The sequence below is a fragment of the Salmo salar genome, chromosome ssa18 (genome assembly GCF_905237065.1).
Source record: "Salmo salar chromosome ssa18, Ssal_v3.1, whole genome shotgun sequence".
NCBI lineage: Eukaryota > Metazoa > Chordata > Actinopteri > Salmoniformes > Salmonidae > Salmo > Salmo salar.
The window spans coordinates 58390799-58409466 of NC_059459.1; the positions used below are offsets into that span (position 1 = coordinate 58390799).

Here is an 18668-nt window from a genome sequence, read left to right on the forward strand (position 1 = left end):
ATTTTCACTCCACCCCTTTTCAATTTCCACCTGTGCAACAATTGCCTAGTCACCTGCCTACACATAAAATAATTGTTTCACAATAATATATTACACATAATGTGGTGCAATTGCACAATAATTAAAATGATATAGGCATTAATAATCATACATTGTCATATCATGTATGTGGTATAATTTCTTCTACTCATTTGACCAAAACTTTAATCTGATTCAACTTCCTTTTTATGTCTATTTTCACATTATTATTATGTCTTGTTTGGATGATGCCGAAACATGCCAGTAGCAACGAGTCAAGTACTGTAGAGAAGCGACTCTCTTTCTCTCTCTTAACCATACCTGTCTGCTCCTGCATAACCAGTCTGACTAGAATTTTTGCCTCTCACATGACCTCTGATTTGGAAGTGTAAACCCAGACAGCAACACAGTGGAGTGCCCCCTCCTTGCACCTTGCACTTCCTGGTACTGGTGGTACAGTACCTCCCAGTCACCTCCCTCCCTCTCGCTATACACAACACACTAGAAAGGGCATGGAGGTCCATTCAAAAGTCCTTTCAAATAGGAGTGCTAATCAAAGTTGCCGTTTCCATTTCAAAAACAGTGTTAACTGGTTTTATTGCATGCCAATAACATATGGATATAGGCCAAGATGATATTGTATGATTATATTAGGATATTGACTAATTTAAAATGAATTGTTATGGTGAAAATAAATAATTGCAATATCAGATTTTGAGTAATTGGTTTTGTAGGAGTAATGCATGACTAATTTACCATTCACTCACCAAGTGGATTGAGAAAGATAATGACCCAATAATAGTGTACCAAGTTGCGATGGGATATTTTGTTTAGGAATCTAGAGGATGAGTATGTGGAAGTGTTGTAGTACTCGAGACCGAGACAGTCCAGCCAAGAGTAACAAAAAAAAAAACGTATAATTATCAGGCTCTGTTCAGTCAATGCGTAAAACCAACCTTTATTTTGACAGCTAGTCCTGCTGAGACCATGGTCTCTTTTACAAATGAGTCCTGTATCAAACATACACATCAATACATATTAATACACGAAAAGTAAAACACAATCATATAAAACAAACACATTTTTTCAGTAAAAGGGTCCTCTATCAGCCTTCTGAATTGCCATAGAGGCATTTACCTAATTCAGTGGAGATCGATGGGATCTCCAGAGTTAACCATCCCTGATGCTCTTAGACCAGCGTCCGGTAGCTTGTACATCTGTGGAAGTTTACGCAAGAGGGCTTTATAAACAAAAAACAATGATCTACAAGACTTCAAAGAGGGCCAGCCTACATTCTGATACAGAAAGCAATGACGTGTACTGAAGCTTTTGGCCATAATAAAGCATAGGCCTAGGCAAAATAGAAAAGGGTTAACCCAGATTAGTCATTGGTGTGAGAGCACACTTGTGTTGTTTTTTTTGCATGCTGATTTCACCTGCTCGTCAAACATCTCTTTACAAAATCAAGGGAATTAATATGGAGTTGGTTCCCCTTTGCTGCTATAACAGCCTCCACTCTTCTGTGAAGGCTTTCCACTAGATGTTGGAACATTGCTGCGGGGACTTGCTTCCATTCAGCGACAAGAGCATTAGTGAGGTCGGGCACTGATGTTGGGCAATTAGGCCTGGCTCGCAGCTGGCGATCCAATTCATCCCAAAGATGTTCGATGGGGTTGAGGTCAAGGCTCTGTGCAGGCCAGTCAAGTTCTTCCACACTGATCTCGACAAACCATTTCTGTATGGACCTTGCTTTGAACGGGGGCATTGTCATGCTGAAACAGGAAAGGGCCTTCCCCAAACTGTTGCCACAAAGTTGGAAGCACAGAATCGTCTAGAATGTCATTGTATGCTGTAGCGTTAAGATTTCCCTTCACTGGAACTAAGGGGCCTAGCCCAAACCATGAAAAACAGCCCCAGAATATTATTCCTCCTCCACCTAACTTTACAGTTGGCACTATGCATTGCAGCATTCTTCTGGCATCCACCAAACCCAGATTCATCCATCAGACTGCCAGATGGTGAAGCGTGATTAATCACTAAAGACAACTCGTGTCCACTGCTCCAGAGCTTTACACCACTCCAGCCAACGCTTGACATTGCGCGTGGTGATCTTAGGCTTGTGTGTGGCTGCTTGGCCATGGAAACCCATTTCACGAGCTCCCAACGAACAGTTCTTGTGCTGACGTTGCTTCCAGAGGCCGTTTGGAACTCGGTAGTGAGTGTTGCAACCGAGGACAGACGATTTTTACGCGCTACGCGCTTCGGCACTCGCCGGTCCTGTTCTGTGAGCTTGTGTGGCCTACCACTTTGCAGCTGAGCCATTATTGCTCCTAGACGTTTCCACTTCACAATAACAGCACTTACAACTGACTTGTTGGAAAGGTGGCATTCTATGACGGTGCCACGTTGAAAGTCACTGAGCTATTCGCTATGGGCCATTCTACTGCCAAAGTTTGTCTATGGAGATTGCATGGCAGTGTGCTAGATTTTATACACCTGTCAGAAACGGGAGTGACTGAATATCCGAATACACACGTTTAAGGGGTGTCCAAATACTTTTGGCCATGTAGTGTATGTCCAATTGAATGGTGCTGGACAGCAGAACCATGATTTGATTTAAAAAATATATATATATATATATTAGAACCAGTACAGTATCGTTCAATATGTTGAGATTAAACATACAACACCACCCTCTGCTGCCTCTTTTCGAACAACCATATTTTCTTTCATGCGCTCCATCATGGCGTCATCAACGAGCGACAAAATCCATTGAACGTAAAACTTCCCGGAAGTAATTTTTGTAAACACACGTTTGCATTTTGTTACGCTATTGTGGCATGCAATTTACTATTTTCTAAACTATGCCGAAACTCTTTGAGATAACATTTACAGACAAATCTAATACGGGAGGATTTTGGTCTGCCATTGATGTTTGGATAAAGAAACCACACGTTGTGAACAAACGTCTTTGTGGAGTCAAAGAGACACAGAGTAAGAATGTTGGCGTTGAAGAACTTGGAAACATTCTGCTAACTCATGGAAGTGATACTTCAGAGTCCAAGGATGTTCTTACTTTCTTGAATAGTGGCGTTGAACTCGAACATGACAAGGAGAGATTGTGGTCTTTTTGTGTGAGGACATTCATTCCTAAAGTAAACTGTTATGGCACAACTGTACATAAAGATATTATACTCAAAGGTAAGCGTTAATGACATTAAGTTGATGTTTAAGCTGCTTATCATTGAGTTGTACGCAACACATATATTTGAATACAGTTTGATGTGTGAAAGTGTCCTGTGTGTTATTTTTTACTCAACATTTTCAGACTTTAACACTCAAAGAGTAAGCTTCTTACCAGTTGAAGAAAGTGAGGAAGGCACTGCCTCTTTACGGAAGAACAACATCTATCAGATACATCTCCTCTCTGTGAAGAGTGATGAATGGTGAGTGTTTCCATGTTTAACCTCTGTGTCCGCTTCTTCACCCATCCTTCCGTTGATCCAGTAATGCATGGACGCATTGGATAGTGTTTGCATTGGTTTGCTCTGTAAATCTAATCTCCAGGACACTAGAGTTACATCTCATGCGGCCTGATGACTGGTTCAGTGACGGGGTGGCCTACCCCAAACTGCCCTGGCTCGGTGGGGAGCTCCTGCCCAAACTGGTGCGCTGGGCCACGGAGAGTAAGACCAGTGAGTTCAAGAGCACCCTGTCCCTCCTGCCTGTAGAGAAGTACAGCATCATGTACCAACAGCTGAAAGACAAGTACAAGGAGATGGTCAAGGTATGGTCAATGTATGGTTAATATGGTCACGGTGTGGACAATGCATGGCCAGTGTATGGTTAATATGGTCAAGGTATGGTTAATAGTTCATGGTCAAGGACTTGTCTTTAATAGTATAGATTTGTCACAACAGTCCTGAATGCATTAATATATTTGTCTTTGTGTAGGTATGGCCTGAAGTGACGGATCCAGAGAAGTTTGTCTTTGAAGATGTTGCCATCGCTACCTATCTTTTGGTAGGTCTCTTCTGTACATGGACAGTAACTACAATGTATTTGACGGAATGCTAATATGAGTAAAATGCCAACTCTAATGACAATAACATCATTGTCTATTAATGCACAGGTCCTATGGGGCGAGGAGCGAGCAGAGAAGGGTCTGACCGTCAAACAGTCCTTTGTGGATCTTGGTTGTGGAAATGGTCTCCTGGTTCACATTCTAAGCAATGAAGGGGTATGTGTGATAAACACTACACTAGGTTCACCAGAACACGGTTACATAATATAACCTGATATTCCCTGGTACTGAACAGGGCCCATAGTGCACCATATATGGAATAGGGTCCCAATTGGGACGCAGACTTAATCTGTGCCAATTCCAGGCCAATGTTCCATTTAATCAGTGATGTGATTTAACGTCCAATCAAAACGCTGGATATCCGTAATTGAAATTACACACGGGGTAGGTGGAAAGTGTGTTACTATACCCTATGTTCATTTGATGAAGTGATTAAGGACTGACCGTCATGCCTACTTGTGTTTCAGCACCCTGGAAAGGGCATCGACGTGAGGAAAAGGAAGATCTGGGATATGTACGGCCCCCAAACACATCTAGAGGTGAGGATGGGCTATGTGAAACTCTATTTTAGGATAGTGTTTTTTTTTTCTCAGCCTACATCAACTACTTGATTTAGGGGTGTATATACTGCACAAGAACAACAGTTCACCTGACACAAGACTGAATCCAAACATTACACTGGACAGTACTCTTGATACATTCAGTATCATAATAGGAATATTCATAAACATTTTAGGTGCAAGAAAAAAACGATTGGTTGGTTGTTTTACGTAATCCAAAACTGTTCCATTATAAATCGCAATGTGGGTCAGATGAGCAGTATTTTAATGCTTATTCTTTTGCCAACATGGCTAGCTAAGTTGTAAAATACAAACTTACAGTGTTTGGGTTTGAAAAGGTACTTCAGACAAACATATTGTAATTTTGGTGAGTCATGAGTCCATTCAAGTCCGTGCTCTGCGGCAAATTTTCTTCATAATAAGACAAACAGGCTCATTCTGTTCAGGACAACCCAGGGAATAACGCATGTCATCCTTGTTTCAAGTTTTAATGTCACGTGCACAAGTACAGTGAAATGCCTTTCTTGCAAGCTCCAAACCCAACAATGCAGTAATCAATGTCAATGTAGCACAAAAATTATATAATTTAGAACAAAAACACAGGAGAAATAAAATAAGAAATAAGACGAACACAAGAAAGTAAGAAGCTATATACAGGGTCAGTTCCAATACCATATTTACAATGTGCAGGGATACTTGAGTGATAGAGGTAGATACAGTGCCTTCAGAAAGTACTCAAGCCCCTTGACATTTGGAAAGGCACACACCTGTCTATATAAGGTCCCACAGTTGACGATGCATGTCAGAGCAAAAACCAAGCCATGAGGTCAAAGGAATTGTCCGTAGAGCTCCGAGACAGGATTGTGTCGAGGCACAGATCTGGGGAAGGGTACTAAAAAATATCTACAGCATTGAAGGTCCCCAAGAACACAGTGGCCTCCATCATTCTTAAATGGAAGTAGTTTAGAACCACCAAGACTCTTCCTAGAGCTGTCCGCTCAGCCAAACTGAGCAATCTGGGGAGAAGGGCCTTGGTCAGGGAGGTGACCAAGAACCCAATGGTCACTCTGACTGAGCTCTAGAGTTCCTCTGTGGAGATGGGAGAACCTTCCAGAAGGACAACCATCTCATGGTGGTGGCAGCATCTTGCTGTGGGGATGTTTTTCAGCGGCAGGGACTGGGATCGAGGTAAAGATGAACGGAGCAAAGTACAGAGATATCCTTGGTGAAAACCTGCTCAGGACCTCAGACTGGGGCGAAGGTTCACCTTCCAACAGGATAACGACCCTAAGTACACGGCCAAGACAATGAAGGAGTGGCTTCGGGACAAGTATCTGAATTTCCTTGTGTGGCCCAGCCAGAGCCTGGACTTGAACCCGATCGAACATATCTGGAGAGACCTGCAAATAGCTGTGCAGCGACGCTCCCCATCCAACTTGAAAGAGCTTGAGGGGATCTGCCGAGATGACTGGGAGAAACTCCCAAAATACAGGTGTGCCAAGCTTGTAGCGTCATACCCAAGAAGACTCGATGCTGTAATCGCTGCCAAAGGTGCTTCAACAAAGTACTGAGTAAAGGGTCTGAATACTTACTGAACTTAATGTACATCCACTGCATTCCAATCAATGACAATCTACCATTTTCAACCCGTTTACAGGATGACAGGGACTCTTAGTGGAAAGGGTTCATAGCTGCCTCAATCAACTTAATTGAGGGCTTTGTGGATATTTTGTATTCCCATTTTTTTGAAAGCAAACAACTACTGCAGTATTTAAAATATTTATGAATACCAGATTAATTCGCAAGATATGTAGGTATTAAATGAACTATTTGGTTCACCTTGTCATATTACTTCATTTGAAAATCACGTGTCGTCTAAACCACAATAGATACACATGGAATTGCACATGGGGTTGCGGGGAACCCCACACGTTGTTAGACACGCTCTGCTGTGCTGTTCTTTCCCGTTGCCGCACGGCTTCAATGTTTCATCAGAAGACAAGCTGCTGAATGTTCCCTTGCATCTATTATTCACTGTGTGTAGACCAGGCAGGAAGTAGCTAGGCGAGGTAGTTGTTCCCATAGGGACTCAATGTACTTTTAGCTAACGGCTCGGGGTTCTTTCTGGTATCCTTATTGTCGGTGATGGGATATGATGGGTGTATAGAACATGGAAGTGGTCTCCAACACCGAAAGGGGTTTTCCTTGTCATTTTTTGTGTTTTCCTTTCAAGTAGTTTCCTTAGTTGTTCCTTAGTTTTTGCCTGAAATCACTTATTTACTTTTATTGTTGTTGTTTAAAAGTATAAAACCAGTTATTTCTCTAGTCCATACATGGCAAGAGGCACAAAATGTTGCTATGAAAAGTATTTTTCTGAATTTGTAACCTCATCCAACTTTGTATTTCAGACCACCCTTCTTCATACCCACTCAGACACTAAATGAGCTGAGATAACAATCACATTAAACATTATCCTCCTTCAATATTAAAAGTTGGTAACAGAGTTGTTATTTCGCGACAGAAAGCGGCTGGGGGTGTCATAAGCCATTTGTCATTCAAAAATGATTAATGAAAAAAAATCTAATTACTGTCGGCGGTGCTTCTCTCTGATCTAAAGAAGCCTGTTGTGCTTTTGGTCGGGGGCCTTTTTTTCTATTCCAGGAAACGGCAATCACTCCCAGTGATGGCTTCTTATTCCCGGGCACAGACTGGCTGATTGGAAACCACTCGGACGAGCTCACACCGTGGATCCCCGTTATAGCGGCCAGGCAAGTCATCAGCAGAAACAATTTGGCTTAGCCGCCTCAAGTGGCAACTGATCTCTTGAATTTGAAATCATGTTTTTTTCATGAGTTGGGAAGGGGGAATGGCGGTGTGTTGGTGTGTCTTATGCGGCAGCCACCTGGTGGCAGTGTTGAGCTTGGCTCTAACTTTGCATTGACTCTCCTGTTCTGGTTTGAACGCTCCAACAACCTCCATAGATTTTAAATTGTCCTCATCTCCTGCCTTAAACTCAATTTTTTTTCACCCCACTTTGAGTCAGTTGTACTTACATTCGTTGTACTTGTGGTATTTTCTCACCTCTATGCTGCCTGCTATCTGTGGTTAGGGTTCCCTTAAAAAATAGGTTCCATCATATCTCATTTAAACTCACCTGGATGAATTAAGGATGAATAGACAAGTATAAAGTACATTGATAACTGTGACCAGACCACATGGTTTTGATGTGTAATTTCGGTCACTTTCCTCCCACTTTAGGTCATCCTTCTCCTGCCGGTATTTTGTCCTGCCGTGCTGCTTCTTTGACTTCTATGGTAAGTACCAGCGGAGACACTGTAAGAAGTCCCAGTATAAGGAATACATTGACTTCATCTCTGAGGTCAGCACAGCCTGTGGGTTCAACACAGAGGAGGACTGCCTGAGAATCCCCTCCACAAAGCGGGTATGCTAATGCTAACAATGACACTTGAACACACAGTACACGCTAACATGTTAATGAAAACCAGTCATGTTGTTTTAATCTAACCCCTTGCTCTACAGGTGTGTCTGGTAGGAAAGTCGAGGAGCTACCAGCTGTTGGGTGAGCCGCAGGCGGAGGAGTGGAGAGACAAGTATATACAGGGTCGTCAGACCTGCTCCGGGGTCACAGTTCGAGAGTCAAACGCCGAGGGTGAAGCCGAGCACCACCACGACCACTCAGAGACTGACAGGATCCACGGCACCAACTGGGGAGCTGGATTCCAGCCCCGAGAGAGGATCGAGACAGTGCGGAACTGTGCCGCCCTTCCCCGGGACTTTGTAGATGGTATAGTCCTACGTGTGGCCACCTCTCTGCTGGGGTTGACCAAGGACGAAGGTGGGGATGTCCCCGGCACCTGGAACACAGGAGGTAAGAGAATGGGCCTTTAATAGCTAAACTGTCATTCAAATCACAAGGTAATCTCTCCCTCAAAATACAATAAAGTCTCACTCAGTCTGCATTTACATGAGCTGTAATTGAGGTCATAACAGGTTTAGGAAAACGGAACATGAAGTACTTATCTGATCTTGGATTTATTACTCTTATGGAGTGTATTGGATTTATGTACTGTGTACTACATGATGTATTGTTGATTCAGTGGAATTCAGGATGATCGGGTGTGTGCAGGAACTCAATGTTGGTGGGCCATCATGCCCTTAACCCACCCCACCTCTTTCTGTATCTCTACCTCTTCCTGTCTATCGCTCCCTCTCAGCACCAATAGGAAAGCCCCTGGTGGCGCAGCACAACCCTGCTTTGAACCCTGTCAGCGTTTCATCCTCCGCCATTCTGCACCACATTCACACACTGCCCCCATCTCTCTTTTATCAACCTTTTCCGGACTTTCCCCTCATCCTTCACACACCACACACACACACACACACACACACACACACACACACACACACACACCCCCTGTACGATGGATGAGATAAGAAGATGAAGTCTAGTCAGAGAAAAAAAGGGAGGGAGAGAAAAAGAGGGGAAGAGACAGAGCCTGTAATCCAGGATGGAGATGACTGGATGAATAATGCACTCTGGCTCATCTTTTATGCATGAGTCTGTATTTGTGTTGAGGTATTTCTACCAGTTACTTTATGGCGCTGCTCTGAAAAGAGGGAGGGTTAGCGGGGGTTAAGGCGGGGTAGCTTGCATGGACAGTGGCTAGCTCCCGGGTTTCAATGTGCCATTTTAGATGGCAAAGCAAAGTGCTGCTATTAAAAGTGGAACTGACAGCGTTTTAACTACTTTGCAAATATTAAACAAACAGACAATCATAATATCAGTAACAAATATCATATTCCCAGTTTATGCTTCAAAACCATTTGACTCAAAATTCCATGACAGACAGTAAGACATTGTTGACATAATCGATGTATGCAGTTCAATGCATGATTAATATAATTCACCAATACATTTCTTGGTAGTCCAAAAAATATTGCTATCAGGTTGTAAATCATAGCTGGCCTGGTACATTGTTTGCTGCCTCCACCCATTTGGGATGCGCTGTTTCAGTTTCCATGACTCAATATCTTGAACAAAAATGGAAGACTAACTAAGGCTGGAAATGTCAAAACAATCAAACTTAGAAAGGGCAATGATCACAAGTCAGTCGTAACGTGGCTAATAGGTTAGCGCGCCCGTGTCAATACATAAGGCCCGCGGGCCGAATAGGACACACAAGCGAATATAAATGAGTCAACAGTTGAGTCATCTACTAATTAGAGCCTGACGTGTTCGCATCGGTGAATTCAACTTCAACATACTATGCACATCTGCAAGCAAAGGCTGGACAAATGTTATTTATCTCTTTTGGCCGAGGGGGTGTGGTATATGGCCAACATAACACGTCTAAGGGCTGTTCTTATGCACAGCTCAATGGGAAGTGCCTGGATACAGCCCTTAGCCTTGGCCATATATCACAAACCCCCGAGGTGCCTTATTGCTATTATAAACTGGCTACCAACGTAATTACATGCTGACCAGAACGGACACGTCGCGTGCACGAGCGTCGCAAAATAAATTTAGAAATCCATGTTATTCAATTATTGCACCCACACTGCTCACGAGCGTCTGCGATGCCAAGGGCTAAAATAGAACTCCTTTCTATTTCTGACGCAGATCGCGCTGAAAGTCCTGCCTCGCCCATCTCCTTATTGGTTTATTAGAAGCAGGTACCCACGTGCCATCTCCTCATTGGTTATACCCACGTGGGTGATTGAAAGACGAAATGTTTTGCCGTGGTAAAAGTGTAGATGCCAATCACCATATAAGTTCAAAGATTATGTTATTGGTTAATGACGCTATTAATGATGTTATTGGTTCAGAGTTTGTTTTGATATTTTAACCTGCGTGTGTAACAGTGTAGGTTCCGTCCCTCTCTTCGCCCCAACCCGGGCTCGAACCAGGGACCCTTGCACACATCAACAACTGACACCCACAAAGCATCGTTACCCATCGCGCCACAAAAGCTGCGGCCCTTGCAACGCAAACCCTACTTCAAATCTCAGAGCGAGTGACGTCACTGATTGAAACGCTATTAGCGCGCACCACCGCCAACTAACTAGCCATTTCACATCGGTTACACGTGTCGTGATCGTGTTTGGTGTAGGGGGACAAAATAAATGTATGCACGATAGCTCACGATGGCGCACAAGCGCAGCCGGTTTGGGTTCCGTGTTAGAGCAGTGAAAATAAGTGTTTTGCCATACCCATGGTATACCCTGATATACCACGGCTTTCAGCCAATCAGCATTCAGGGAACCACCCAGTTTATTACAGACCATATACCACATGTATGACAAAACATTTATTTTTACTGCTCTAATTATTTTTGCTGACCAGTTTATAATAGCAATAAGGCACCTTGGGTGTTTGTGGTATATTGCGAATATACCACAGCTGAGGGCTCTATCCAGGCACTCCGCGTTGCGCCGTGAATAAGAACAGCTCTTAGACGTGTTATATTGGCTGTATATCACACCCCCTCGGGCCTTTTTGCTTAAATATATCATCCTATGTACACAAGTGGACATTATAAAGGCCCATGTTTTTTCAAATAAAACAATGGGCTGCTAATTTTGTGAGCTGATTGAGTTTGACACCCCTGGGCTAGCGTTTCTATTTATGTAGCTAGCTATTTATTTAGCAGCTAAAAACATGGAGCCTAACGTTAGCTAGCTAGCTGCTGGGAGGAGTGGCTGAGTGACCAACTTTTCCCCCTCATATTGTTTTTAGGTGGCTACAGCTAAAGAGTCAGGTGTCATTTGGTTAGCTAGTAAGAAATGTGAATTGCTTTGTTAGCTAACTACGCTAACTACGCTAACTGAACTTGAACGACTTATCTACAGTTGGTATATCTCTTCGTTGTCAATCAAATGTATTTAGCATCAATCAAATTGGCCGGGCTGGAAGGCAAGTTCCTATTCAGTTGTCAAAATGTGGCTTGGGGCAAGCTGCAGAAGGATGAGCAGGCTACTATTCCCTATCGTTTGTCAGTTCAATTTTGACGGCCAACTAGCTGAAAAAGTTAGAGTTTATCTGATGTTCCCTCGTTAGATTTTAGCTCATCTCGCTCTGGCTAGCATTACTTGTTGATCTTGTTAATGTGCATAAGCAACTGAGGGAGAGAGAACCATGAAAAGGGTAGGCTGTTTGATCAAAATGTTTCCCAAATGTAAGAGGACTCCCTTGGTATTTAAATATTTGTAGAAATCCATTCAGGTGTATTTTATGGCCTTTGGCGAATGTGTTTTAATGATCTAAAGTCACGCTGTTGCTATAGCCTGTAAACACACAGTTCAGTTCAAAGTGAATGATGGCAGGCCAGTGTGTAGCTCTGATTGACTATGGTGCACCATAGTCAATCAAGATGTTTTTTTTAAGGTTATATTTACCACAGTGCCTATTAATTGGCCAAACGCACGGCCGCTTTCCCACTCTATATTGCTATAGAATTTTCAGATGCCCTAATATTCTATGAATGTATTAAAACGTGAAAGTGACCATATCTAAGTGCTCGCTTGTCAGAAAATGTAAAAAAAAAAAAAAAAAAAGACAAAAAGAAGAAAGGTTTAATTCCTCCTGTGGGTGTATTTGAAAAGATTTTGCTAAGATTTCATGTTGCTAAAACGCTGTGAGTTCCACTTTAAGTATTCACTATTTTAGCATACAGGATTAAATGCAGGGTAAAAACAATTCCTCAATGGTTTTTGAGCATTTCTCTTTCCACTTATAGAACAGCACTAAATAAATACTTGCTAACCCGCAATCGATGTTATGTTAGCTGAGCATCTAGCTAGGAGCCATTTAATACACTCAGTAATACGATGTCACCTAGCTGAGTGTACCTTTTTAAGCCCACAGCATTACACAAACACACTATCTATGGACAATCCATGAATAACGCTTTGGGAGGCCAGTCCAGGTCCAAACTGAATCCACATTGTCAATAGCCCCACTTATCCCATTAATCTCTATTAGCATTGTAGGCCCAAGTCTCTTAAGGGCAGCTGTAAATGTAGTATTAATCTTATATTAAGGCCCTGGGCCCCCTGGCGTCTCTGCTCTGACTGCTCTTTGCTGCCCTCTGTTCACACATACGTTGGCATACTATCCCTAGCTACTGTGCCAGGTTGCAAACAAAACTTGAGTGTCTTGAATTGTTACGTAATGTGGTACAGTACTAAAACCATAATCTCTATGTAATCTAAGTAGTTTATGTATAATGTCTTTGTATACAAAACCAACAGAACAGTTTTGAAGTTGATAATCAAGAGTGGAGGGGTCTTGATTGATTGGCAAGTATTGCGCTGTAATTTGTTAGCAAGGCTTTGCCACAGCAGAAAAATGACAATGGGTGCCACGCCAACTCTTTCTGATATAATATGATGTAACAAAAATAAAATAACAAGGAGCATGAGGGAAGGGAACCAAAGGTAGAATTGCACTCCCGTATTCCAAAGAGAGAAGATTGTCATTTATATCAACCAAAGGTCAACACAGATTGAATTATCCATGGAGAAGGGGAAAGCAAAGACAGAAATACCTTAATTTCCATGAAATGGAACTTTAAAGATTGGCTAGCTGCTCTGCTGCAAACTGAAATGTGAATTTATATCTCGGATTACAAATATTGTGGAAACACCTAGACTTTTTGGCCATGTATATACATTATCTAATACCCATGGGGAATGGGTTCGTTTTAATATCTCCCTCAGTGAGGAAATGGTGGTGGTGGGAAATAACAGACAACAATGTCTCAGGATTTATTTTAAAATGGCTGCTGGGAACTGTCCTGGCAAAAATGTCCTCTGTTATTATGATTTTAATTGACTTCACAGCTCTGACGGTCTGACACCTTAGACGAACTGTCTGAGAGAATAAGTTATTTTCTGAGGTTCTAATTTATCACAACTCCCTTGTTGTCTCTGTTTGCTTTCCAAATGGGACCCTATTCCCTTTGTAGTGCATAGGGTGCCATTTGGGACTCAGACTTGGTTTCATCCCAAAAGTCACTCCTACCCACCCAAGTCCTTTTCCTACAACGCCAATGTCATGTTCATCACAACCCCATCATCTCCTATGGCTTTCTCGTCCCTTTGTCCCAGTCCTCCATTATTGAACCCTTAACCACCCTCCTCTTCTCCTTTTTCATTCCAAATTGCACTCTTGGCTCTCTCCTCTCCAGGCAGGCTGTCTGTGAGAGAGGTGGCTGAGTTGTTAGAGCAGGAGACTCTGCAGGTCCTGAAGAAAGAATGTGGCGGTCTGCAGACCCTGCTCAAGAACAACCACCAGGTCTTCAGAGGTACGCGCAGTACAAACTCTGCATCCACACACTCCTCTCAAAGAAGATTGAGCTCCAAATGTGTCTAACCAGAGCGATGGCACCTATTCCCTATATAGTGCACTACTTTTGGACCAGGGCCCAAAGGGTTAGGGTAGGGATGTTTGGGATGCTGCCATAGATGTATATACATTAGATACTATGTGGAGATCTGCTGTGTCTATTTCGGCACCAAACATCACATGTAAATAGCGTTCTTAATTGGATGCTCACTATAAGGTTGATTATTTTGGAACTTTTGGTTCTAACATGATGGCTATTAAGTTTGCTGAACTGTATATCATTGGCTCTGGGTCTGCATACATTAATCATACTGAAGCAATCCAGGGCTTATTGGAATGCCACATACAGATATGAAATGCTTGAAAAAGTCGATGGAATCATTCCCGTTCTCAGCTTGAAGGAATTTGCACTCAGCATGAAGGAATTAGCATTTTGCAATCTCTCTTAAGGCTTGCTTCTTTAACCTGATTACAACAGGCCTGGAAAATACCTAGTCAGTACAAGAAATACGTTTTGTACTAAATTCCCCCCTCTCCTCCACTCTTCTCTCCCTCAGTGGAAGGTGGTATGGTCCATATCCGGGACTGGCGGGTACAGGCCCAGAGGCCTAGAGGGCTGCAGGGTACCAGGGCTGATTCTAAGCGGAAGCACCTAATCTCTGGTGCCCTGAAGACCCGGGCCTGCTGGTTCCACGTCCACCACCCTCACGGATGCCCACTGCAGGCCGAGGAGTGTGCCTTCGCCCATGGCCCAGACGATCTCCGACCTTCCACCAGACCACTCAAGAAAATGAAGTACTCCAACTGAACACTCAATTCAGTTTGGACCATTATTGCAATGCTTTATTTCAATTGTACTAGTTTTTTTGTAGTTTTTTTTAGATGTGGAGTTGATGCTGTGATATGATGCTATAAGAATAGCTGTGACTGTCAGTCATACATACATACATACATACATACATACATACATACATACATACATACACACACACATACATACATACATACATACATACATACATACATACATACATACATACATACATACATACATACATACATACATACATACATACATACATACATATAGTGCGGTCCAAAATTATTGACACCCTTGATAAGGATAATTAAAATACCCAGCTATATTGTAAGTGAAAAAAATGAGGAAAGAGATTTTGTTTAACAGTAATACTTTATTTTCTCAAAAGGTAGGGGTTGAAATTATTGACATCTCTAAAGATTGTTATAAATAAAGTAGTCAAAAGTTTAGTATTTGGTCCCATAATCCTAGCACGCAATGACTACATCAAGCTTGTGACTCTACAAACGTGTTGGATGCGTTTACAGTTAGCTTTGGTTGTGTTTCAGATTATTTTGTTGCCAATAGAAATGAATGTTAAGTAATGTATTGTGTCATTTTGGAGTCACTTTTATTGTAAATAAGAATCGAATATGGGACTAAATACTAAACATTTGACTACTTTATTGATAAGGATCTTTAGGGGTTTCAATTTTGACCCCTACCTTTTTCCTCTGAGCAATTGTATTAGTATAAAATAATATAATTTGCATTTTTTTTGTTGGATAAAATACAGCTTAGTATTTTAATTATGTATTTTCCACAGTCATTATTGCTCATCTTTATCAGCAGGTGTCAATAATTTCAGACCCCACTGTGCATACATACTTGTGCTTGTAATTAATTCCACATATTGGAATTTTGAGACCTAAATCTGGTTAGATAAGTACATTTTAGTTTTTAGTAGTGGAGCTACTCTGCTATTTGGTTTGCAGATCTCAAATATAACATCTCAAATATAAACAATACTGTCCTATTGTTCTTAATACCACACCTTCATTACTCAACTACATACACAGAGGTGCTTTAAGGTCCAAAACAGAGCACAAGGAAGGACATATTGGCTTAAAAGTGTAAATGTCAGGGCCATGAATTATTTGTTGCGTAGTGTTCATGGGGTGTCCCGTGTGTTGCTCTCTGTGTCCCTGTTTTCCCTCCTGTGTTCCTTTACCACCTGGGATCGTGACCCTGTGGCTCAAAGGTCACATAGAGGCAGTAGAGGGCCGCCCAGAGACCACCATAGGGTCAGGAGCTGGGTCTACTGCAGAGGGGTCTCGGGGGGGGGGGGCTGTCAGTGCACTCTCTCCATAGACATCTACCTGTATGTCAGTTATGTCCTAAAACGTACAACACATTTGTTTATTTGTATGTCAGTCAGAGGGACAGTCCTTTTTTTAAACTTTAGCTATCCTTGGTTTGGCTACCGCCTCGTACCTATGGCTGCGTCACAATGAAGCACAATTCCTCAGGTATTATTTGCTTAAAAAACAGTTTGCCATGACAAGTTGTTTTTGGGTGTGAGAGATTATGCATCAGCGCTGCATAAATGCAAGCTGACAACGAGCGTGAAGAGGCTTTACATCTACTCGACTTTCGAACACCGTCCTCTGGGAGGACACGTTAGTATATCAATATCTGTGAACCCCCACCCCCAACCCGTGTTATTTTCCCTGCCATAGTATTGATAGCATACAGAACTGAGCTTTGTCCTATTCACTCTTCCTGGTCTGAAGGTGATGAATCCATAACATTCTGAGGTTTGTTCTATGTTAGCAGGCCGACTGTTCCCCGACCCTCCTGAGGCCTCTGGCTGTGTCTGAATAGTAATGAAGATATACGATTCAGTTTAAAAATAGGATGGGTTGTCCCTAATGGGCCTGATCTAAGGTCAGTTTTGCTGGAGCCGCATGGACCGACGCGAACGATACTGAAGGCCAATGGCTATGTATACTGCTCAAAAAAATAAAGGGAACACTAAAATAACACATCCTAGATCTGAATGAATGAAATAATCTTATTAAATACTTTTTTCTTTACATAGTTGAATGTGCTGACAACAAAATCACACAAAAATAATCAATGGAAATCCAATTTATCAACCCATGGAGGTCTGGATTTGGAGTCACACTCAAAATTAAAGTGGAAAACCACACTACAGGCTAATCCAACTTTGATGTAATGTCCTTAAAACAAGTCAAAATGAGGCTCAGTAGTGTGTGTGGCCTCCACGTGCCTGTATGACCTCCCTACAACGCCTGGGCATGCTCCTGATGAGGTGGCGGATGGTCTCCTGAGGGATCTCCTCCCAGACCTGGACTAAAGCATCCGCCAACTCCTGGACAGTCTGTGATGCAACGTGGCGTTGGTGGATGGAGCGAGACATGATGTCCCAGATGTGCTCAATTGGATTCAGGTCTGGGGAACGGGCGGGCCAGTCCATAGCATCAATGCCTTCCTCTTGCAGGATCTGCTGACACACTCCAGCCAAATGAGGTCTAGCATTGTCTTGCATTAGGAGGAACCCAGGGCCAACCGCACCAGCATATGGACTCACAAGGGGTCTGAGGATCTCATCTCGGTACCTAATGGCAGTCAGGCAACCTCTGGCTGAACGGCACATCAAAGAAATGCCACCCTAAACCATGACTGACCCACCGCCAAACCGGTCATGCTGGAGGATGTTGCAGGCAGCAGAACGTTCTCCACGGCGTCTCCAGACTCTGTCACGTCTGTCACATGTGCTCAGTGTGAACCTGCTTTCATCTGTGAAGAGCACAGGGCGCCAGTGGCGAATTTGTCGATCTTGGTGTTCTCTGGCAAATGCCAAACGTCCTGCACGGTGTTGGGCTGTAAGCACAACCCCCACCTGTGGACGTCGGGCCCTCATACCACCCTCATGGAGTCTGTTTCTGACCGTTTGAGCAGACACATGCACATTTGTTGCCTGCTGGAGGTAATTTTGCAGGGCTCTGGCAGTGCTCCTCCTGCTCCTCCTTGCACAAAGGCGGAGGTAGCGGTCCTGCTGCTGGGTTGTTGCCCTCCTACGGCCTCCTCCACGTCTCCTGATGTACTGGCCTGTCTCCTGGTAGCGCCTCCATGCTCTGGACACTACACTGACAGACACAGCAAACCTTCTTGCCACAGCTCGCATTGATGTGCCATCCTGGATGAGCTGCACTACCTGAGCCACTTGTGTGGGTTGTAGACTCCGTCTCATGCTACCACTAGAGTGAAAGCACCGCCAGCATTCAAAAGTGACCAAAACATCAGCCAGGAAGCATAAGAACTGAGAAGTGGTCTGTGGTCACCACCTGCCGAACCACTCCTTTATTGCGGGTGTCTTGCTAATTGCCTATAATTTCCACCTGTTGTCTATTCCATTTGCACAACAGCATGTGAAATTTATTGTCAATCAGTGTTGCTTCCTAAGTGGACAGTTTGATTTCACAGAAGTGTGATTGACTTGGAGTTACATTGTGTTGTTTAAGTGTTCCCTTTATTTTTTTGAGCAGTGTATTTTGATAAAGATGCACTCTAGCTAAGCATAGGAAGATGGAGAAACTCTATCGACAGTAAAAGCTTTGACTCTGACATTCTCCCTGTAGGTGAAGGAGCCCTCAGGAGAATTAACTTCCTGGAAAGCCAGAGGGAGGGAGTTATGCTGAATTACGCTTCGTGGCCTAAATCCAATAGACATGACGGACATTGTATTGGACCTGAGGGTGGATGTGTGAAAGCTTATAGCACTCAAGACCAATGACTGTTTACAGTTCTACACCG

At 43.0% G+C, this 18668-nt stretch overlaps 1 protein-coding gene across 1 annotated transcript; it reads left to right on the top strand.

The window, feature by feature from the left end:
* The first annotated feature begins 2788 nt into the window (after window positions 1–2788).
* On the top strand, window positions 2789–15854 carry trmt44 (tRNA methyltransferase 44 homolog). Its single transcript, XM_014155709.2, has 11 exons — window positions 2789–3219; window positions 3347–3464; window positions 3586–3805; window positions 3973–4041; window positions 4151–4258; window positions 4570–4641; window positions 7324–7430; window positions 7921–8104; window positions 8203–8551; window positions 13872–13988; window positions 14587–15854. The coding sequence occupies exons 1-11, from the start codon at window positions 2883–2885 to the stop codon at window positions 14835–14837; spliced, it is 1932 nt and encodes a 643-aa protein (XP_014011184.1). The 5' UTR covers window positions 2789–2882; the 3' UTR covers window positions 14838–15854.
* The last annotated feature ends 2814 nt before the right edge of the window (window positions 15855–18668 follow it).